General features: G+C 48.7%; 1 protein-coding gene across 1 annotated transcript in view; it reads right to left on the reverse strand.

The window, feature by feature from the left end:
• LOC117356736 (akirin-2-like) overlaps window positions 1-23,116 on the reverse strand; it is a 75,100-nt gene that overhangs the window by 32,768 nt on the left and 19,216 nt on the right. The window contains exon 4 of the mRNA XM_033936358.1: window positions 11,731-11,900. Coding sequence (XP_033792249.1) covers window positions 11,731-11,900 — 170 coding nt within the window. The remainder of the gene's footprint in view (window positions 1-11,730; window positions 11,901-23,116) is intronic.

Raw genomic sequence — 23,116 nt, forward strand, 5'->3', positions numbered from 1 at the left:
GAGCAGCCCACTGCTGCTGCTGTCGGCGAGGAGGCGGGCACAAAAAAGCAGGAGTAGACTTCTGCGGGTACCTACTGGGCGGTAGCCAATAGGCCTTAGGAGTGGACTTTGGCTTAGGCCGCACCAAAGCAGTGAAAGAACGCTCATGCTCCGAGAGGCACTTAGTGGCCGCCTCGATTAAGTCATCTAAGAGCTCATTCCCCAAACAGGGCAGATTGGCTAAGCGGTCCTGCAGGTTGGGGTCCATGTCCACGATGCGGAGCCACACCAACCAGCGCATAGCCACCGCAAAGGCAGAAACCCAGGAGGAAAGCTCAAAAGCATCGTAAGCTGCATGGAAAAGATGCAACCGAAGCTGAGAAAGTGTCCACCAACAGCCAAACTCCGCCTGGCGGGAGGCAGGCAAGTCACCCTGAAAGGCGGGCAGGGACTTGACCAAGACCTTAAGATATGATGTAAAGGTAAAATTATAGTTCAAGACCCTGTTAGTCATCATAGAATTCTGGTAGAGACCCCCGAGGCGAAGACCCCGGGGTCCGATGCACTACAGCCTGCTGACACCGAGGAGACAAGCCCCAGGAAAAAGCAGGAGAACCCCTCGAGGTCGGGGCCTCCCGGACCGGAGCCCCGGACCGGGAAGGTGACTTGATAAGCTGGGGTTTGGAGAGGGACAACTCCGAAACCCAGAGAGCCCCCTCAGTGCGAACCCCTGGGGACCAACCCCGCCTCGGGGAAGTGTCCCGGGGGCGCTTTGCCGAACGTCAAGACGGGGTCGAGGCACTCTCCGACTGGCGCTTCGACCTCAGGCGCCCCGAAGGCAAAGAACGCTTCGAGGCGAGGAGTCCCAAGAAGAAAGATGCCGAGACCGACACACCTTGTCCCCAGGGGTTTCGACGCGACGCTCAGGCTGGTCTGCCGCCTGCGAGGTCGAGATCGGGGCCAGGTGGGCCAAGGCCGAGAGCTCCGAGGATATCATGGCCCGAAGCATATCCTGGAAAACAGACACTGACACCATAGCAGGCAAGTCATTGGCAGCGGTGCATTCCACCAAGGGCGACCTTGAGGAAGAGTATTCCCTTGAGGCAGAAGCACGCTTGGAGGGCTTAGAATGCCTCGAGGAGGCCGGGGACTTACCTGGAGCCGAAGGCTTCGCAGTCGAACCGGTGCCCTTTGTGACAAACCCAGCACCAGCACTAGCCCAGTCCCTGATAGGATTAAGTGCAGAAGAATGGACCAGATTGATTCTGGCGCTCAACTTGAGGCTGACCTCCCTTGCCCCTATAATCAAAGTGATAGTGAGCTGGAACAGAGGCAGGCAGGTTGGCAACAGCAGCTTCTGGGCTTTAGAACAGCTAAAGAAGCCACCCATCCCCCGCTACAGGCTGAAGGGGATTGGCTCTGGTCTGTTTAAAAGCAGGCAGAGACAAACAGGAGGAGGAGGAGCGAGTGATGAGGGCGAGTCACTCCCACAGCCCAAGGCAGGAGAGGAGCTGTGGAACAGGGCAGCAGAGGAGAACGTGCTGGATTATCCCATGCAGGATTTGGAGGAAGGCTTAACCCCTTCAAACTATCCAGTGCCAGACCAGGTAGAAGGCATGGAGATAGAAATAGCTGGCCCTAGGGTAGAAGGCCAGTTAGAAGGTATGGAATTCTGAAGGAAAGAATGCAGCAACAGGGAAACTGTTTGTGCTTTGTGTTTCTTTTTGCATATCGTTTTTTTTCTCTCTCTGTTGCCCAAGTTAAACCTGAAGAAGGGGATATATATATTGAGCTGTATAAGCATAGGAAGTTGGAGAATAATACTTGCCTGAAGTCTGAATCAAGTTATGCATTCAAAGACAAGTTTGGGAACCAGATGCAGGCTGAACTGTTTAAAGTGCTGTTGGAACTGTAGGAAAGTTACTGTGACTCCCGTTGCAGGGAGCTAATTAGATTAACCGTCTCAGCTGTGTGATTTGTGCCTGCATGTAGGAGCTGAGAGAAAAGCTGTACTGCTAACAGAGTGTGCTGTGACGATTTTTGGCCTACTGAGTTCTTGTCGGCTTGAAAATGTACTGTAAGTTTGATCTTTGCCAATTTACTATTTTTGTTCAATGACCTGCAAAGGGATATTGTTTTGCTTGTTGCATATCTTTTGACCTGGAGGTCAGAATAAACCACTTATGTTTTCCTAAAGAACTCGTTTGCTTGGTGATATAGTGAAACCTTGTACTTCCCCTATATCTCGAGGGGCCTAGACCGTTGTCTGGGGCCGCCTAAAAATCCTGGAGGTACCCCTAGTTAAAGGGGACGCGCCCGAAGCAGTGTGTTTGTCACACGCCAGCCCTGGACTGCAAGGGGGTTTGTGACACCTTCGAGGTCGAAGTCTTCGCCGGGGCCCAGGTCGCCGAGACCTGGGCCTGCTCTTCCGCAAAAAGATCTGCCATGTGGGCCCGACGACGACGCAGGGCGCACGACTGAAAAGTGGCACACTGGGGGCAAGAGTCGGTCGGATGATCAGCCCCCAGGCACAAAATGCACCAACGATGAGGGTCGGTAATAGACAAGAGCCGACCACACTGGGTGCACTTCTTAAACCCGGTAAAGGGCCGGGACATAGAGAAAAAACAGGCCGTGGCCGATCGAGGCCAGGCGGCCACGGCAAACCGGGAGCCCCCAGCTGCCGAACCGAACAAAAAACAACAAAAGGCACGCAGCAAGAAAACGAGGCGCACAGCGTCTCCGGCTGAAAAACAACGAAGCCGCGGTGCTAGAAAGGCACGATCACACGGAGAAAAAAGAAACGGGACTTTCTGGCTCCGCGGAAAACTAGAAACTGAAGACCACGAGGAGGGGATGCGCCCTCTAGTGGAGCGGGAAGGCACACACATGCGTGGTACAGCACCAGCAAACTTGAAATCTTCAATCAAGTTTGCTTGAAAAGCTGTCCGCGTCGGGGCTCTGTGGATGACGTCACCCACATGTAGAGAATATGCTGCCTGCTTGTCCTGGGATAATAAGAGGTTAGCTTTCATAAATTACAAAAGATCACAGAAAGAAAGACAGGCAAAAATATCTGGTAAAGTTGAGAAGCTGGTTGTGTAATCAGAAAAGCAAAGAGACAAATAGAAGTGAAGGAGAGAAATATGTAGAAGCTGATAAAGAAAAGGCTGAATTGCTTAACAAATGTTTCTGTTATATGTTCACGATTGAAGCACCAGGAGAGGGACCACAGAAGACAAACATGAATAGGGATGGAGAAGTGGAAGACCTTGATCAATTTTTCAGAGGGTTGTGTTCATGAGGAACTAGCTAAAATAAAAGTAAACAAAGCAATGGACCGGATGGTGTACATCCGAGGGTGCTGAAGGAACATAGGGAAGTTCTGGTGGCTCCGCTGACTGACCTTTTCAATGAGTCTCTAGGGTCAGGAGTGGTACCGGAGGACTGGAGAAGGGCAGATGTGGTCCCTCTCCACAAAAGTGGAAGTAAGGAAGAAGTAGGGATTACAAGCCAGTAAGTCTGACTTTTATTGTAAGCAAATTAATGAAAATGCTTTTAAAAACAGAGAATGGTGAAATTCTGGAATCCTGTGGAGGGTAGTAATCAATGGAGATCGCTCTGAGGAAAGGGTTGTTACCAGTAGTGTGCCTCAAGGTTCTGTTCTTGGACTTATTTTTTTAACATTTTCATAAACGATATTGCTGCAGGGCTGTCGGGTAAGATTTGCCTCTTTGCGGATGATACCAAAATCTGCAATAGAATATACACCCAGGATGGTGTGAACAACATGAAGAAAGATCTGGCAAAGCTTGAAGAATGGTCTGAAATTTTGCAGCTAAAACTTAATGCTAAGAAATACAAGGTCATGCATTTTGGCTGCAAAAAGCCAAGGGAACGGTACAGTTTAGGGGGTGAAGAACTTAATGTGCACGACAGAAGAGCGGGACTTGGGTGTGACTGTATGTGATGATCTTAAGGTGACCAAACAGGTTGAAAAGGTGACAGTGAAAGCTAGAAGGATGCTAGGGTGCATAGGGAGAGGTATGGCCAGTAGGGAAAGCACAGTTACTTACCGTAACAGATGTTATCCAGGGACAGCAGGCATATATTCTCACATGTGGGTGACGTCATCTACGGAGCCCCAGCGCGGACAGCTTTTCAAGCAAACTTGATTGAAGTTTCAAGTTTGCTATGCTGCACCACACATGTGCATGCCTTCTTGCCCACTAGAGGGCGCATCCCCACCTCGTGATCCTCAGTTCCATATCCAGCAAAGAAACCATCCCCGGGGAGGAGGGCGGGTTGTGAGAATATATGCCTGCTGTCCCTGGATAACACCTATTACGGTAAGTAACTGTGCTTTATCCCAGGACAAGCAGGCATGATATTCTCACATGTGGGTGACCTCCAAGCCAACCAAAAAAGGGCAGGTGGGAGGGATGGCAATTTAGGAAAACAGATTTCGCAAAACTGACTGGCCAAACCAGCCGTCACTCCTGGATACGTATCCAGGCAGTAGTGGGAGGTGAAAGTATGAACCGAAGACCAAGTGGCAGCCTTGCAGATGTCCTCCACCGGAGTAGACCGGAGGAAAGCAACAGAAGCTGCCATCGCTCGGACCTTATGTCCCGTGACCCGACCATGCAGCTCGAGACCAGCCTGAGTGTAGCAAAAAGAAATACAAGCAGCCAACCAGTTGGACAAGGTGCGCTTGGAAACAGGACGTCCCAACCGATTAGGATCAAAGGACAAGAATAATTGAGGAACCTTCCGATGAGACTTGGTGCGTTGAAGATAAAAAGCCAACGCCCTCTTACAGTCAAACGTGTGAAGCGCCGCCTCCCCAGGATGAGAGTGGGGCTTCGGAAAAAACACCGGAAGAACAATGGACTGATTGAGGTGGAAATCAGACACAACCTTAGGTAAAAATTTAGGATGGGTGCGAAGAACCACCTTGTCATGATGGAACACAGTAAAGGGCGGGTCCGCAACCAAAGCCTGCAGCTCACTAATCCGACGAGCGGACGTGAGCGTAAGCAAAAAGATCACCTTCCAAGTGAGAAACTTAAGAAGAGACTTGTCAATAGGCTCAAAAGGAGGTTTCATCAGCTGAGCCAAGACCACATTAAGATCCCAAACCACAGGAGGAGGTTTCAGAGGAGGATTAACATTCACTAGACCCCTCATGAAACAAATCACCAGAGGATGAAGAGAGAGAGATTGACCCTCGAGATGCCGATGGAAAGCAGCAATAGCACTGAGATGCATCCGAATGGAAGTCGTCTTCAGCCCAGACTTGGACAAATGCAACAAATATTCCAGAACCGAAGACACCGGAACCGAACTCGGATCCAGATGGTGCGAGGAACACCAGGATGAAAATCTGGTCCACTTCTGGGAATAACAAAGCCGAGTCGAGACCTTGCGCGAGGCTTCCAACACCTCCCTGACCGACTGAGAAACAGAAACCGAAGTCAAGGGGAAAGGAACCAAGCCGTCAGATGTAAGGACTGAAGATTGAGATGCAACAGCGAACCCCGACTCTGAGAAAGCAGAGAGGGAAAAACAGGCAGACGCAGAGGCTCCCTGACACTGAGTTGAAGGAGCAGGGAGAACCAGTGCTGACGAGGCCAACGAGGCGCAATGAAAATCATAGTGGCTCTGGACGACTTGAGATGAACCAACGTCCTCAAGATCAGAGGGAAAGGAGGAAACGCATAAAGGAACCTCCCTCCCTAGTCGAGAAGAAAGGCATCGGCCTCGAGACGGTCCGGGGAGTACATCCGATAACAATAGAGGGGCAGTTTGTGAGTCTCCGGGGAGGCAAACAGATCTTTGAGGGTTATCGGCACAAGACGAAATGATATGTTTTCAGTTGTAGCACCTTCCTTGTGGAATGCCCTCCCAAATTTTATTAAACTTGAAAAAGATATCACTACTTTTAAAAAAATTTTAAAAACATATTTATTTCAAGATGCATTTGATTTATAACAAATATATTCTAATTTCCTGTATTTTCATAACAATCAACAAAAACCTTTTATATTTCTATCCCATTCTTACCTAATGTATTTTCCATTTTATGTAATTTCACTAAATATTACAATTGTAACTTTTCCCCTCTTACCCACTTACTCATGTATGTCCAATCCCTTTGTCTAATGTCTTGTCCAACAATATTAAATGTATTACCAAAATCTGTTGGTTTTTAATATGTACATCGCTTAGATATTGTAATAGGCGATCCATCAAATGTAAATAAACTTGAAACTTGATCCACCTGAGGAGTCCCCCAGCGGTCGAAGACCTCGTGCAGAACTCGGGAGTTTAGCGACCACTCGTGCGGCTGGAGAAGACGACTGAGTTTGTCGGCCAGACAATTCTTCTCTCCCTGAATGTAAACCGCCCGCAGGAAGATGTTCTGGGAGACCGCCCATTCCCAAAGGCGCAGGGCTTCCCGGCACAGGGACCAAGAGCCCGTCCCCCCCTGCTTGTTTACATAATACATTGCTACTTGGTTGTCCGTCCGCACGAGTACTACCTGATCGTGCAGCAGGTGGAAGAACGCTCGAGCAGCCAGAAAAATGGCACGAAGCTCCAACACATTGATGTGACAAAGACGGTCCTCCGCTGACCATAGACCTTGAGTCCGCAGACCGTCGAGATGAGCCTCCCACGCGTACTCCGAAGAGTCCGTGGTCAGGACCTTGCGATGCGGAGGGACGAGAAAGAGCAAACCCCCGGAAAGATTGGAAGAGTTGGTCCACCAACGGAGCGAGCGTCTCAAGGAAGGCGTCACTGTTACAGGAAAGGAGAGCGGGTCCCGATCTTGACGCCACTGGGAGGCCAAGGTCCACTGAGGGAGTCTCAGGTGCAATCGGGCGAACGGTGTGACATGAACCGTCGACGCCATGTGGCCAAGTAGAATCATCAGACGGTGCGCTGAGATGGAGCGCTGCAGCGAAATCTGACGGCACAGTCGAAGCAGAGCCTCCAACCTCGGAGGGGGGAGGAACGCACGAAGGCGAACCGTGTCCAGCACGGCCCCGATAAACTGAAGGGATTGAGCAGGGCACAGCTGAGATTTGGGAAAGTTCACTTCGAACCCCAGACTTTGAAGGAAGGTGATAGTCTGTTGGGTCGCTGAGATAACCCCCTCCCTGGACGATGCCTTGATCAGCCAATCGTCCAGGTAAGGAAAGACCTGTAGCCCCTGAGATCTCAGGGCAGCCGCGACTACCACCATACACTTCGTGAAGACTCGAGGCGATGACGCCAGCCCGAAAGGAAGGACCCGATACTGAAGGTGCAACTCCCCCACCTGGAACCGTAAGAACTTGCGGAAGGCGGGATGCACCGGAACATGAGTGTACGCTTCCTTCAAGTCCAGGGAGCACATCCAATCCCCTTCCTCCAACAGAAGGTAGAGAACCGGAAGCGACAACATACGGAACTTCTCTCGGACCAGGAACTTGTTGAGCTTCCGGAGGTCCAAAATGGGCATAAGTCCCCGGTCTTCTTTGGGACCAAAAAGTAACGGGAGTAAAACCCCCGCCCCCGTTGGTTTGGGGGGGACCGGCTCCACCGCCCGAAGGCTCAACAAGGCCCTGGCCTCTGAGAGGAGAAGAGGAAGCTGGGCTCGACTGGAAAGAGAGGTCCCTGGCGGTTGTTCCGGCGGCGAGGCCGAGAAGTTCAGCGAGTAACCCTCGGAGATGAGACCGAGCACCCAAGCGTCTGACGTGATCATAGCCCAGGCCGAATGAAAGGCCCGCAGCCGGCCCCCAATGGGCAGGGGTCCAGCGTGAGTGCGGAGGGGGCCCGCCCCCATCCACTCATCACGTCAAAAAGACGGCGCCGGCTTAGACGCCCCTTGCGCCTGAGGTTTTGGTTGGCCCCCTCTGCCCTGCTGCGGGGGGCGCCAGGGCGGAGGCCTAGAGAATGCTGGCGTAGACTTTTGAGGGTATCGCCGCGGTAGAGGTCTAAATGGCTTCTGTGGCGGTACCGTGGCTTAGGACAGACCAAGGAGGCGATGGAGCGCTCATGTTCGGACAGGCGTTTGGTCGCCGCCTCCAAGGACTCATCGAACAATTCCGATCCAACACATGGCAGATTGGCTAGGCGCTCCTGCAAGTTCAGGTCCATATCAACCGTTCGGAGCCATGCGAGACGGCGCATCGCTACTGCAAAGGCGGAGACTCTGGAGGCCAACTCAAATGCGTTGTAAACAGCATGAAAAAGGTATAGACGCAGCTGTGACAAGTTGGTCATAAAATTACCAAAGTCCCCCTTATGGGAATCCGGCATGACCCCATGATAACGGGGTAACGCCTTCACCATCTGCCTCAGATAAGATGAAAAAGTGAAAGCATAATTAAGGACCCTGGCCGCCATCATGGAATTGGAGTAGAGGCGGCGCTGTGACTGTAAGAGGGGAGTCCAAGTTCCTCAGGAAGGTCTGATAGAGGACTTTATTAAGAGGCAGACGAGGAGTCTCCCTCGGGGGAGAAAGTAAATCCTGCTCCTCCAAAAACTCCTTGGTATATTGAGAACCGGACACCAGATCAAGGTCCAAGGCCCTCCCCATATCAAGCACAAATCTCGAAAAGGAGGAGGGCTTGGAAGGCGGGGAGGGAGATCGAGAGGCCCGCGTCGCCAAAAAGGAAGGGGAAGCCTCACGGGAATACCGAGGTTCCCTACCAGTACCAGACCCCGAACCCCACGACGACGCCCCGAGCGACCTCGACGGGGTTGGGGACCGCCTATGCCCCGAGGAACCCCTTTGGGAAGTCCCCTGGGAACGAGGCACCGAGGCCTGCCCCTTCCGTTTCGGCGAGGAGTCTCTCGATAACCCTCCCTCGGAGGAACGGAAAAGCCTCGGATTATCGAGGCGGAGCTCCGAGACACGCAGCGTCTCAGCCCCGGTCGGCGAGGAGCGACCGCGTCTCCGAGGAGAACCCCTAGAACGCTTGGGCTTCCTCGGCCGGCGCTTCGCCCGAGGCCGACCCGAGGGCGAGGAGCCCCGGGAGGACCTCGACGAGGAAGAAGTGGAAGAGATCCTCCGAACTCGCCGCACCTTGTCCCGAGGCCGCACACTCCGCTCCGGCTGGTCGACCGAGGTCGAGGGCAAGGTCGGGGTCAAGGCCGGAGCCACCCCGGGGGCCGAAGTCGAGGGCACCGAGACCGAGGCTGCCGAAGCCAGGGCACTCGAGGCCATGAGGGCACGGAGCAAGTCCTGAAAAACAGGAACCCCCATCATGGCCGGTAGATCCGGGGCCGGCGGGTGCTCCCTCGAGGGTGACCTCGGTCTCGAGTATTCCCGCGGGGCACCCGACTTCGACGCTCGGGGCGGGGCCGAAGACGACCCACCTGCCCCCGTCGAGGATCCCGAGGATGACTTCTTCGAGGACCCTGGAACTGAAGAAGGAAGTGAGGACTTACCCCCCGTCGACTTCGAAGTCGAGGACGCAGGCTTCGACGAAGCAGGATGTCGCGGCGAGGTCGAGGGAGTCGAGGCCGAGGTCAAGGCCGAGGCCGACGTCGAGGCCTGCCCCGCTGCGGGGTCCACAGCAAAGAGCTCCGCCATTCTGGCACGACGGCGGCGGAGAGCTCTTGACTGAAAAGTCGAGCACCGAGGACAGGAGTCGGTGGGGTGCTCGGGACCCAGGCAAAGTAAGCACCACCAGTGGGGATCGGTGATTGAAAGCAGCCGATCGCACCGGGTGCACTTTTTAAAGCCCGTCAAAGGACGGGACATGAAATCGAAAAACGGCCGGGAACGTAACGAGGTCCCGCGGCTGCGGCTACCGGGAGCCCCCGGAGCTGAACGAAAAAATTATTATTTTTTTTTTTTGACGATTACCGAACACACGAACGAATAAAAAAATAAAGCAAGCACAGCGACCAAGAAAAACGACTCAGACGCGGTGTCAGAAGGCAAAAATAGAGAGCACAAATTCCACAGGGCTTCTGGCTCCGCGGAAAAAACTGAACTGAGGACCACGAGGTGGGGATGCACCCTCTAGTGGGCAAGAAGGCATGCACATGCGTGGTGCAGCAGAGCAAACTTGAAACTTCAATCAAGTTTGCTTGAAAAGCTGTCCGCGCTGGGGCTCCGTAGATGACGTCACCCACATGTGAGAATATCATGCCTGCTTGTCCTGGGATAAAAGGAGGTATTGATGCCCCTGTATAAGACTCTGGTAAGACCTCATTTAGAATATTTGCACCTTTAAAAAGGCTGCACCTTTAAAAAGATATAAAAAGGATGGTGTCAGTACAGAGGAAGGCTACTAAAATGGTGCATGGTTTTCGTCATAAGGTGAATGGGGACAAACTTAAAGATCTCAATCTGTATACTTTGGAGGAAAAGCTGGAGAGGAGAGATATGATAGAGACATTTAAATACCTACGAGATGTAAATGTGCATGAGTCGAGTCTCTTTCATTTGAAAGGAAGCTCTGGAATGAGAGGGCACAGGATGAAGTTAAGAGGTGATAGGCTCAGGAGTAATCTAGGAAATACTTTTTTACAGAAAGGGTTGTAGATGCATGGAACAGTCTCCCGGTAGAGGTGGTGGAGACAGAGACTGTCTGATTTCAAGAAAGCCTAGAATAGTCAGTGGGATCTCTTAGAGAAAGGACGAGATAATGATTACTGTATGGGCTGGATGGGCTATTTGGCCTTTATCTGCCATCATGTTTCTATGAAGTGACTTAAAGCAAGCTGGCTATGCAGGAACTCAGAGATTGTCCTGGGAGTAGCAGTCCTCACATGTGGAACTGCGTTCTTTCCCTAACAGAATATCTGAGCAGGGGACCGCCAAGCACCAAACCCAAGAACTTCAAAAATCTGGTGGGGAAAAAAAAAAAAAAGCAGTGCAAAATCTACCTTCCGAGTTCACTTGCAGAAGGAATAACTGAGGAGGGTGTTGTGCTCTTCTGCAAAAAGGCAGGAATTCTCAAGGTCTTAAAGGGATATCCTTCTGCAGTTCGCTGAAAATGAGAATCAACTGCTCGGGCTATCATTCTTTTTTTTTTTTTTATAATTCTTTATTCATTTTAAATCTTTCATCAAGTGTACAAATATTCATAATAAACACAATTAGTCTGAGCACTTGAACATCTTATCATTATAACTTATAATTAAAAATGTAACCCTCACCCTCCCTCAAAACCCTCTATTCATTATAAGATCATATATTTGAAACCCTCCCCCCACCCAATACTAAATGGTGTATAATTAATAGAAAAATGGCATCTAATCATGACAAAAAGATGTTAATGGCTCCCATATTTTAATAAAATTTTTATAGTTTCCATTCTGTACCGCTATTGATCTTTCCATTCTATATATGTGACATACTGAATTCCACCAAAAATTAAAATTAAGCCTACTATGATCTTTCCAGTTATTAGTAATATGTTGGATGGCAACTCCAGTCAAAATCATTAAAAGTTTGTTGTTACACGCTGATATCTGACTCTTTTTTCTCATAGACATTCCAAATATCACAATATCATAAGATAACGCTACATGGTTTTCCAATAAACAATTTATTTGATCCCAGATTGAGTTCCAAAAGGCTAAGATATGGGGACAGTAGAATAAAAGATGATCCAAAGTCCCTACCTCCAATTTACAATGCCAGCACCTATTGGACAAGGAACTATTTAATTTTTGTAATCTAACTGGGGTCCAAAAAGCTCTATGTAACATTCTTATTAATATATTTTTAAAAGCAGAACCTACCTGAAAGTTTTGTATTCAGAATTTCTTCATACTCTTCACGGACTCTCTCTTCACATTCTTTAAGCAAACGTTCACATATCATTCCAACTTGTCTTAGAGTAAACAATGGTGCTCTTTTTTCAGTGGCGGTGGCGGCGATGGCGATGTTGGTGATGAGGCAGATGAGGTATCTTCAAACAAAATCATATAAAATTAAATTTGAAGGTCAATATTTCCATTTATTTGATTCTTCTATTCCTGTCTTACAACACAAAGTAAACCTGCTAACTAACAGGAAATCACACTTCACAGCATAGGTGAAATCAGATGGTGCCTAACCTAAACGGTAACTGTGGAACTTCTAGAGCTATCTAACATGATCCAATGAGTATCCTAATAGTGGAAAGCTCTTTGAGGAAGAGTTCTGCAAGGATACTTTGCTGTTCTCAGAAAACAATGGTAAGCAACTTCGCTTATTTTGATGACAGGGATTCTCATGCTGTGAAGCTTGCTATATCCAGGTAGTTTTCAACAAAAGAGTAAAATACTGATTACGTTAATAAGCAAAAATCTGTTAGCAACAAACTATTTTTAACAAAACAAAAAAATTCTAATGCACTTGGATGCACTGCAGTCTATGAGAATCAGCAGCGTGTACTAGTCTGGTTCATTCTTAAATCCTTCCTCGTCTCCTTCTTATCTCAATAATTGAGCAGGGGAAGGCAAGTAAAATGGGGTTTTTTTTCCTCTGCAAATAGTTTGTGGGTGATTTACGGGAAAAAAAGGTGAAATGTATTCATACTGTTAATTTCCATTCATTGAATTCTGCTAGATCATGCCAAAGGGATGTGTCCCCCTACCAGGAGATGGAGGTTTAAAAGAAAAAACAACCAAATACCCCAACCCTACCAAAGAAGAAGAATTTGAACACTGGATCTCACCATTTGGGGACCTTTTCAGGCACTATAATCTAAACCAGGGGTGCCCAAAAGGTCGATCGCGAAGGCTACGCGAGTCGATCGTGGAGCCCATCCATGGACATTTGCTTTCCCAACGCGGTAAATAGAAGCACCGGGCCGACCAGCTTTCCCCCTAAGTTAGAGAGATGAAGGTAGACCAGAACAGATGGGAGTGAACATGGCACAGGTCAAACAGAATGTAATTGACACCAAGCAAATAATCTGGTCCATCTGAAGTAATAACAGGTTTGAGTGGAAGGTTTCCCGGATGCTTGAATGACTCCGAGACAACTGCAAAGAGGGTGAATGCATTCAATTGCTCATTGAAAGATACCATGCTGTAAGTGCTAACATGCGAGGGTTTGGATGGAGGAAAAGACCTGTCATCCTGCTTCAATTGTGTTGGGAATAGTCATAAGTGGATCGGGTCACAAGTCAAAATCTCTAGGAGAGGAAACCAAGGTTGATGTAGCCAGCAAGGTGCCATGAGGTCTTGGTGAAGTTTGAGTAGAGTCTTCCTAATGAGAGGGGTATTGGAGGAACCTATTTCCCTATGGATGAGGAAGGCATCCAACTCCAGGCAGCTAGGGGAATACAGTCTGGAACAGAAGAATAGCAATTTGTGATGGGAGGGGGGTCTATGTTCAGAATCCCCCGTTTGGAGAAAATTTGATGCAAGACTGTTGTGAGTAAAGACTACTTGTGGGGTTGAAGAAGTCTGCTGAGTTTGTCCAAGCTAGCCCCCCCCGAGTCTTGTCTAAGAGAGCTCTAATGAATTCCAGGGTCTAAGATGGGCGCAGATATGATTTTTGTGTAGTTGATAGAAAAGCCTAGCAGCTCCAGGAGACAAACCGTGGAGCTGATGGCATGCTGAGCTAGTTGCTATGATGAAGCCTTGATCAACCCATTGTCCACATAGGGAAAGATATGAAATCCCCAAAGGGCTGCTGCCACTGCCACAAGGCATTTTGTAAACACTTGAGGAGCTGAAGAAAGCCCAAATGGTAGGACCTTGTACTGGAAGTGTCTAGTTCCTATGCAAAATCAAAGATACTTCTGTGGGCAGGCAGGATGGAAGTATAAATGTAGGCCTCTGAAATCGCCAAATCCAACATGCCATGCACTGGAGGAGACTTTCCATCAGATGAAACGTCAGCCGCAGTTTCCCCTGCAAAGCTCTACACCAGGGAAGACACATGCAACGCTGATTAGCCTGCCACTACAGACGGGAAGTGCAAACGTAACTCGCCTGCTTAGCAAACTGCCCACTTATCCATCTCCATGACACTTTCCTTGCTAGTGCCATCCATACAGCCAGCCACGCAGAGACCCAACAGTGTTCACCGCTTCCCACAGCGCGACCACCATTTAACTACCTTTACAGCCATGACCTGCAAACCATGAACCAAAGTCCCCAACACACATAGCAGAAAAGGATCTTATTCACAGAAATTCACTGCCAGTGGACAGTGCATCAGTTCTGTTAGTCAGTAGTGGCAACTGATGGTAAGGAGATCAATCAACCCAAATCCAACAAGACCGCCCCTCTTGTTTTTTGGGGGTTTTTGTAATGGGAAAAAAAAATGCAGACACACACGACAAAACCCCTCAATCACTGGGGGGAGGAAGGGGTGGAGAAGAGACCTGGGGGGAGGGGGGCCCAGGTTTAACCCCCAAAGCTGGAACCACTCAGCCAGACATCCCCTGCATTCACTGAAGCCGTAGCAACAGTAGTGAAATTCACCTTTACAGTCTGTGAAGCCAGGAGCTAGAGTAATGGCATTCATCCACCTGTTAGAGATAGAGCTTATTAATTGGCCAGGAGAGGTTCCATCCAAGAGGAGCACCTGCAAATCAGTTCTCTATCTCCACCTGCTGAAGATATGCGCTATCCCACTAGTCTCTGGATTCATCTGCTGCTGTTGCTAAGGAAATATAAATATAGGCCTCTGAGATCTAGAAAGCAAAGCCAATCATCCTTGTTTGAGAGATAGAACGGTTCCCAGAGAGCCCATGAAAATTTCTCCATCAAGTATTTGTTGAGAACCTGGAGGTCCAGAATTGGTCATATACGGAGTAACATAGTAAATGACAGCAGAACGATCATTCAGTTTGCCCAATAGTCACATGCATTTTAAATTCAAGAAAGGTTTGAGGGGAGATCCAGGAAACTACAGACCGGCGAGTCTGACCTTGGTACAAGGAAAGATGGAAGAGGCGCTGATAAAGGACTGCATCATTGACCACCTTGACGGACACAATCTGATGAGGACCAACCAACACGGCTTCAGCAAAGGAAGATCTTGCTTGACAAACTTGCTGCACTTCTTCGAGGGAGTTAACAGGCTGACAGACAAGGGTGACCCAGTCGACATTGTATATCTGGATTTTCAGGTCTGCATGAACGACTACTTCGAAAAATTGCAAGCCATGGAATTGAGGGTGAAATACTCACGTGAATTAAAAACTGTTTGGCGGATACAGAGAGTGGGGGTAAATGGACAATACTAGGACTGGAAGAGCGTCACGAGTGGAGTGCCGCAGGGTTCGGTGCTTAGACCCATGCTCTTCAACATATTTATAAATGACCTGGAAATTGGTACTACGAGCGAAGTGATTAAATTTGCAGACGATACGAAGTTATTCAGAGTAGTGAAGACGCAGAAGGATTGTGAAGACCTGCAACGTGACAAAACACGCTCGAGAAATGGGCTGTAACATGGCAAATGAGGTTTAACGTAGATAAATGTAAGATGATGTATGTCGGTAACTAAAGTCTTATGCATGAGTACAGGGGAGTCACGTGATGTGTTGAGCCGAGTGAAACGTGCTTTACTCGTGCTCCGGGGCCCCGAGTCCCTCTGTGCCTATCCTACCTTTCTTTGCCTGTCCTGCACTTTCCTTGACCATCGGGGTGGTGCATGGGCAAGTTTCTGTTGCATAGCAGCCCGGCCATGAGCGGAAAATCGAGTCGCGTCACCAAAGAACGGGAGACCAGAGCATCGCGGCCCAAACCTAAAATGGTGGCGGGGGAGTTGGGTTCCACGCTTCCCTTATCGGAGGCCCATATCGCCGCTTTGTCTGCGTCGGTGGTGAGGGCATTGGATGCCCGGTTTGATCAGCTATTGGGCCAACTTACCTCACTCAAGTCCCTCCTGACGGAGACCACCAGGTGCACGGGTCAGCTGGAAAATCGAGTATCATTGGTGGAGGATGCAAATACTGCTTCTGCTGCGGATTTGGCGTCTATGAAAGCTCAACTCCAGCATCAGGTAGAAAAACTTGAGGATCTCGAGAACCGCTCGAAGCAAGATAATTTACGTCTTGTTGGTCTCCCCAAAGCAATTCCGGACTCACGCCTGCTTTCCACTTTGGAGTCCTGGCTCCAGATCGCATTGCCCCTTCCAGCTGGTGTGGGGCCTTTGAGGCTGGATCGAGCGCACCGCCTGGGCTGGTGCTCTGAAGACCATACTCGCGCTCGGGTTACCATTTTCAAAATCCATAATTCGGCTACAAAGCAGAACTGATGCGACAGTATAGGCTAAAACGCAATACTCTTTCCTATGAGGGAGCTCCAGTCCGCCTATGTCAGGATTATTCCCCAGCGCTACAAGAGCATCGGCAGCGCTTCTCCCGCGTGTGCTCGGCACTTTTTGATAGGAAATACCGGTTCCAGTTACTTTACCCAGCGCTGCTGAAAATTTGGACCTCTTCAGGATGGCAGAGCTATGCCTTGGCGGAGGCTGCACAGGCCTACTTGGATGCTCTACCTGGAGAGTCTGGGCCTTCTTCGGCCCCCTGAGATCTTTGGCACGCCAAGAGCGTTGGCTTGGTACTCTTCTGTAGAGGAGCTTTCTTTTTCCTGCTTTTATCTGAACTTTGGGGCCTTGAAGATTCACTGTTCCTATTATGACCTCCTTGCAGACTGGTTCTAAGGGGGGGGGGTTTGCTCCTACCCTGATATTGAGCCTACAAGTGACTTTGTTGAATATTTGGCGGTGTTTTTCATTTGTTATGGGCTCTTGATGGTTGTGTGTTTGAGTGTTTGATGTATGGTGGGACTGGAGGGTGGGATTTTTGGTGTGTGCTTCCACCTGGAGGGGAGAGAGGCGAGGGATGGATCCTGCACGGATTGTTTTGCAGCTGTGGTTGTTCTTGGTGGACTTCTCGTGGTTGGGATCCTTCCCTCCTCCCTTGTGTGGGCCCTTGAGCACTCGATGACCTGCATTGTTTGAGTGATTTGTCAATTTTTGGGTACTTGAGGTATGCTTGTGGGGTCTTTGTTTCTGTCTAGGGTTACCAGTGCAGATGTACTCGGTAGGGTTTGGTTTTACTGGGGGGGGGGGTTGATTGTCTATTTGGTTGACTGGAGCTATATTACTGACTCCGGGTTGGTTGTCTTTTTATGGAGTTGGGTCTGTTTGAGTAGTCATTGTGTGTCAGTGGATTTTGAGTGTGGCTATGTGCGAGTCTTGGAGACCATTTTAAGTGGGAATTCTGGAGGGCTCTGGTACTCTCTAAGGCCCTATGGCACTGCTGCGTCTTAGTTCCCGTTGTCTCTTTGGTTTCTTGCAGTCTGGACCTTCTTCTTGGGTGGTTGGACGGCTGAGTGTGGTGAGTGGTTGGTTTGGTGTGGGAGACCCTGGGGGGTGGGGGTTTAGATTGGGTGGGCTCCTGGTAAGGGGTGCAGGGAGTGGGTGGGGTTGGGCACCCTGTATACATCCTAGCGCGACTCTCTCCGCTCCACATTTGTGGGACGGGGCTTGCGATTGTGGTTGGGATTATGGGGGGATTGGTTTGGGTGGGTGGGGGGGTGCTTTGGTTGGGGTGGGCTGGGTTTATGGGGGTGGGGGGTCCTCCTTCCATATGTATAATCAGTTTTTCAGTATTTGCATTATTCATGTTTTCTTTTTCAGGTTATGCCACTTGTTTGGCACTACTGCTCTGGGGGGTGGCTGGGCCCCTGGGGTAGTTTACACCTTTTTCTCTTTTCTTCTCTCTGTTGCTCTTATCTTGATTTCCTGACCCGAGTACCCCTTTTGGACTTACATCTTGGAATGTTGGGGGCATTACATCACCGATAAAGCGGTCCAAAATATTAGCTGCTTTGCAACGTTATCGGTCAGATATTGCTTGTTTACAGGAAACTCGTCTGACTGATGGGCCATGGCCCTTATCTGCCGTCTATTTCTATGTTTCTATGACTGACGCAGAACATCTTAAGTTGGGTCGTTCCTGGGTGGGGGAGGTATATTTTGCTTCCTCTCCTGGCCGTCATTGCTGTGTTGGTCCGAAAGTCTTTGCCTCTTGGAGTACAGGTTCTTGATAAAGCTGCCGATGGTAGATCTCTGCTTTTGCGACTGACCTTGGGTGCTTGATCCTATCTCTTACTTGTGGTCTATGGCCCTAATTCGGGAGAATCGGCCTTTTTGAAACAGTTGCTTCAACTCTGCTCTCGTTTTCCTGGGGATCCCCTTCTTATCTTGGGCGATTTTAATTTGGTGATGAACTCTGACCTGGATAAATCCGGATCCTCTATTGCCTCTTTGGGTGCTAAGGATCGTCTTCTATCTGACTTTTATGATACCCTTTCCGTGGTGGACCCTTGGCGCCTTCTTCATCCTGAAGTTCGTGACCATACACATCTTTCTCGTGCCCATGGTACCTGGTCTCGGATAGACCATATTTTTCTATCATCGTCTTTGTTCTCTTTAGTCACGTCGGCAGAGATAGGTCCGCTTAACATTTCTGATCATACCCCGATTTGGGTGGATATTCATCTGGATGCCACGTATCTTTGGACATCTTCCTGGCGATTTCCGTTCTATCTTGCTCAGGACAAGGAATTTCAAACCTTTTTGCAGGCCCAATGGGAGGATTACTCTACTAATAATGCTCCCCACATTGACGATCCTATTTTGTTTTGGGAGGCGGGTAAGACTGTGATTCGGGGATATATTATCTCTTTTCTGAGTGCTCGCAATAAGCGTATTAACAGAAGAATCATTAATTTAGAATGGGCCTTACGAGTGGCTAAGCGGTCCTTTCATTTGAATCCATCAAGGGAGTCGCGTGAATGCTATTTGTCTACTCAAGAAGCTTTGAATTTGTTACTTCATTCTCGTTCCCAAAGATGGATGGCTTTTCATAAACACCGTTTTCAACGCTTTGGTAACAAACCTGGGCGCCCCATGGCACGCTTGGTTAAAATTGAGACTAGTAGGAAACCGATCTTGTCTCTTTGGACCCCGAGTGGTGGGGTGGTGACTAATACATCTGATATCTCAGGGGTTCTTTTTGACATTTTTCGCCAGTTATATGATGCTCCCGATGATGTCTCTCCGGAATTATTGACAGATTATCTTCAGTCTTCTGGTCTTCCTCTGAACCACAAGTTATCTTCTGGTCTTCCTCTGAACCACAAGTTTACACCCAGTGACGTCTACAGAGAGCTATCAAAACTCAAGGTGAACAAAGCTATGGGACCGGACAATTTGCACCCCAGGGTGCTCAGAGAGCTGTGTGATGTCCTAGCGGAACCGTTAGCCGTACTCTTCAATCTCTCCCTGAGTATAGGAAAAGTCCCTTTGGACTGGAAAACAGCTAACGTTGTTCCTCTGCACAAAAAGGGTTTCAGGGCAGAGGCTGTGAATTACAGACTGGTGAGTCTCACTTCGATTGTGAGTAAGCTCATGGAAACGCTAATCAAACGCGAATTAGACACTATCCTGAACGAGGAGAATCTACACAACCCCCCACCAACACGGTTTCACCAAGGGTAGGTCATGCCAATCCAATCTTATCAGCTTCTTCGACTGGGTAACTAGAAAGCTGGACCAGGGAGAGTCCCTGGACGTCTTGTACTTGAGACTTCAGCAAAGCTTTTGACAGCGTCCCCCACCGTAGATTATAGAACAAAATGAAATTGATGGGATTAGGTGCAACACTAACTCAATGGGTCAATGACTGGTTAAGTGGTAGACTTCAGAGAGTGTTGGTTAACGGTGCCCTCTCTAAAACGTCAAGGGTGACCAGTGGAGTGCCGCAGGGCTCGGTCCTGGGACCGATCCTTTTCAATATATTCATAGGAGACCTGACGCAGGGGCTTCAAGGTAAGATAGCATTGTTCGACGACGACGCCAAACTATGTAACACTAAGTAAAAATGATTTGTCCGACAGCATGAAGCAAGACCTGCTTTTACTGGAACATTGGTCCACAACCTGGCAGCTGGGCTTCAATGTGAAAAAATGCAAGATCATGCACCTTGGCAACAATAATCCGTGCAGAACATACACACTGAACGGCGAGACCTTGGCTAAGACGGCAGTAGAGCGGGATTTAGGGGTGATCATTAGTAGAGACATGAAAACAGCCATCCAAGTGGAAAAGGCTACACCCAAGGCTAGACAAATGCTGGGTTGAATCCGTAGAAGCTTTGTTAGCCGGAAGCCGGAGGTCATAATGCCATTGTACAGAACCATGGTGAGACCTCATCTGGAGTACTGTGTGCAATTCTGGAGGCCACACTGCCGTAAGGACGTACTGAGAGTTGAGTCGGTTCAGCGCATGGCCACTAGGATGATCTTGGGGCTTAAGGATTTCTCATACGAGGACAGGCTGCACAGATTGCGGCTATATTCTCTCGAAGAGCGTAGGGAGAGGGGAGACATGATTGAGACATTTAAGTACATCACTGGCCGCATAGAGGTGGAAGACCACAAGAGGACATCCGCTAAGAATCAGGGGCGGGAAATTTCATGGGGATACAAGGAAGTACTTCTTTACAGAAAGAGTGGTAGACCATTGGAACGAACTCCCGGAGAAAGTGATCATGGCCAGCAGCATACAAGATTTTAAGAAAAAATGGGATGCCCATGTTGGATCTCTACGAGGGCAGTGTAAAGGTGATGCCACCTGTGAGTGACCCCTTGGGGGTAGTTTGAGGAGGGTTAATAGAGTGGGCAGACTTGATTGGCTATGGCCCTTTTCTGCCGTTATCTTTCTATGTTTCTCTTAATAGTCCGTTTCGGGCAGCTGAATTAGAGTCTGCCATCAAAGCTCTCCACTCTGATCGATCCCCGGGTCCGGATGGGTTTTCGGGAGACTTTTACCGACTTCTTTCTTCTACTCTTTATGGTCCTTTACTGGCTTATTTTAATGCTGCTATTGCTCAGGGCTCTTTTCCGCATGATGCTAACAAGGCCCTTATCTCTTTATTGTTGAAGCCTGGAAAGGAGGCTGACGTCCCATCTCCTTGATTAACGTGGATCTAAAACTTTTTGCCCGTATGTTAGCTGATCGTCTTGCTCCTCATCTCCCTAAGCTTATTCATGAGGATCAAGTCAGTTTTGTCCGGGGACGTCAATCAGTTTGTAATGTCCGAAAGGTTCTCTTTCCACTTGCCCATTGTCATTCCCATCAGATTTCAGCTCTGTTTGTCAGTCTCGATGCTTCTAAGGCATTTGATAGCGTCCATTGGTCCTTCTTGTTTCATACCCTAGAACATGTTGGGTTGGGCGGGTTTTATCTTGATGCCATACGCTCTCTCTACTCTGATCCGAGGGCTTCGCTTCTAGTCAACAGGACCCGCACGGACTCTCTCTCCATCCTTCGTGGAACCCTGTGTAGTCTTCGGGGGTTTGCAGAGGTGCAGGGCCTTACAAGTTGGTGGGCTTGAGTTAAAGACTTTAGCATTTGCGGATGACATTTTTTGAATCTTACCCGACCTGAAGATTCTTTACCGACGGCATTGGACCTCATTTCTGAATTTGGCTTTTATTCGGGTCTGTCTCTCAATCTGGATAAATCCTTGGCCTTGCCTTATCCACCTGAGTTACAAGCCGCATGGAGGGCTGTTTTTCCTCTTTGTTGGGCTGACTCTACTTTGAAATATTTTGGGGGTTTTATTCCTCAGGACTTGTCTAGTCTGTATCGTTTAAATGTGGAACCGTTGTTCTAGGCCCTTCAGAATAAACTACAGTTTTGGGGAACTCTTCCCTTTTAGGTCGGGTGCATCTTTATAACATGCTCATCATCCCCTGTTGGCTCTATGTCTTTCAGGTCCTTCCTTTTTATTTGACATCTCGAGATGAGAGACAATTGGAACGCTTGATTCAGAGATTTCTTTGGACTGTGAAGCGGCCTCGTCTGCCTTATAAATGGGCAGCAATTCCGTGGTACAGGGGTGGATTGGGTTTATTGAACCTTCGATATTTGACTATTGGATGTACTTCAGCGTTCACCAACACTTCTTTGGAACTTTCCTGTTTTCAATCTACTCACTTTAGTGCATATCTTCATTTTCTTCCTTCTCTTGTGCCTGAATCTCTCTCTGTGAAGGTGCTCCACTGTCCCTTGCGGAAGGTTTGGCGCTGGGTCTGCAAATACCACACTCTTTCTTCTTCTGTAACTCCCTTTCTGCCTATCCGCTTTAATAGCTCCTTCTTACCTGGGATAGATGGGCCGAGTTTTGCTCGGTGGGAAACAAGGGGTATTCACTATGTATTTCACTTGGTTGATGATGATGGCAAAATTAAGTCCTTTGCACAGTTGAGACGAGTTTAATCTCCCACCCACTGATTATTTTGCTTATATGCAAATACAATATTACATTTCTTCTTTACCTTCTAGTTCTTTGCAAGTCTCCTGCCAAGAGCTGCTGTCAACGGCTTTCACCATTGGTTCCCAACTTCCGGTCCCCCTTAAATTCCATCATCACCATTTGAAGGATGAATCCCCCTTGTTTGACCATTCTAAATTGCGAGATGCTTGGGCTCGTGACCTAGCAGTAGAGTTGCCAACTGATGTGTTTTTGCAGGCTGTCCGTCGGCTGCCTGCCTTTCGAAAATATACCACCTTTTGGGAGCAACACTATAAGTTGATCTTCCGTTTGTATATTTCTCCTAAGAGGGCTTATTTATCACGACTACGTGAGACTGCTGCCTGTCTTCGTTGTTAGGCTCCAGAAGCGGGTTTGGGACACATGTTTTGGACTTGCCCTAATGTTCAAGATTTTTGGACTGCTATTTTTGTTTTTGTGGAGAGCATTTGGAAAATTACCATTCGTCGTTCGCCTTTGTTCTTATTTGGAACTGTTCCTCATTATTTCCCTCGTCCAAAGGGAGTTGCAGCTTTCCTCAAGTGGACTGTCCTTGTTGCTCTGAAATGTATTTTGCTGAAATGGCTTGAGGCTGATACTCCAGACTATTCACTATGGCCATGTCGGATGATTACTCTCCTGATGTGGGAAAGGAGGGAAGCGACGGACCTTTCTTCTCTCCCGGGCCGCATCTTTCAGCATACTTGGGAACCATTTTGGACTACCCTGACTCCTCTGGCTTACAACTGTTTGCTTAACTGTTGAATCTTTGTTTTGTGTCACATCTTGTTCTGCTTGGTATGCCTGCTTTCTTTTGTGTTTTTACTGGTACTGTTTATCTGGATGGA

This window comes from Geotrypetes seraphini, chromosome 3 (genome assembly GCF_902459505.1).
Source record: "Geotrypetes seraphini chromosome 3, aGeoSer1.1, whole genome shotgun sequence".
Lineage (NCBI taxonomy): Eukaryota > Metazoa > Chordata > Amphibia > Gymnophiona > Dermophiidae > Geotrypetes > Geotrypetes seraphini.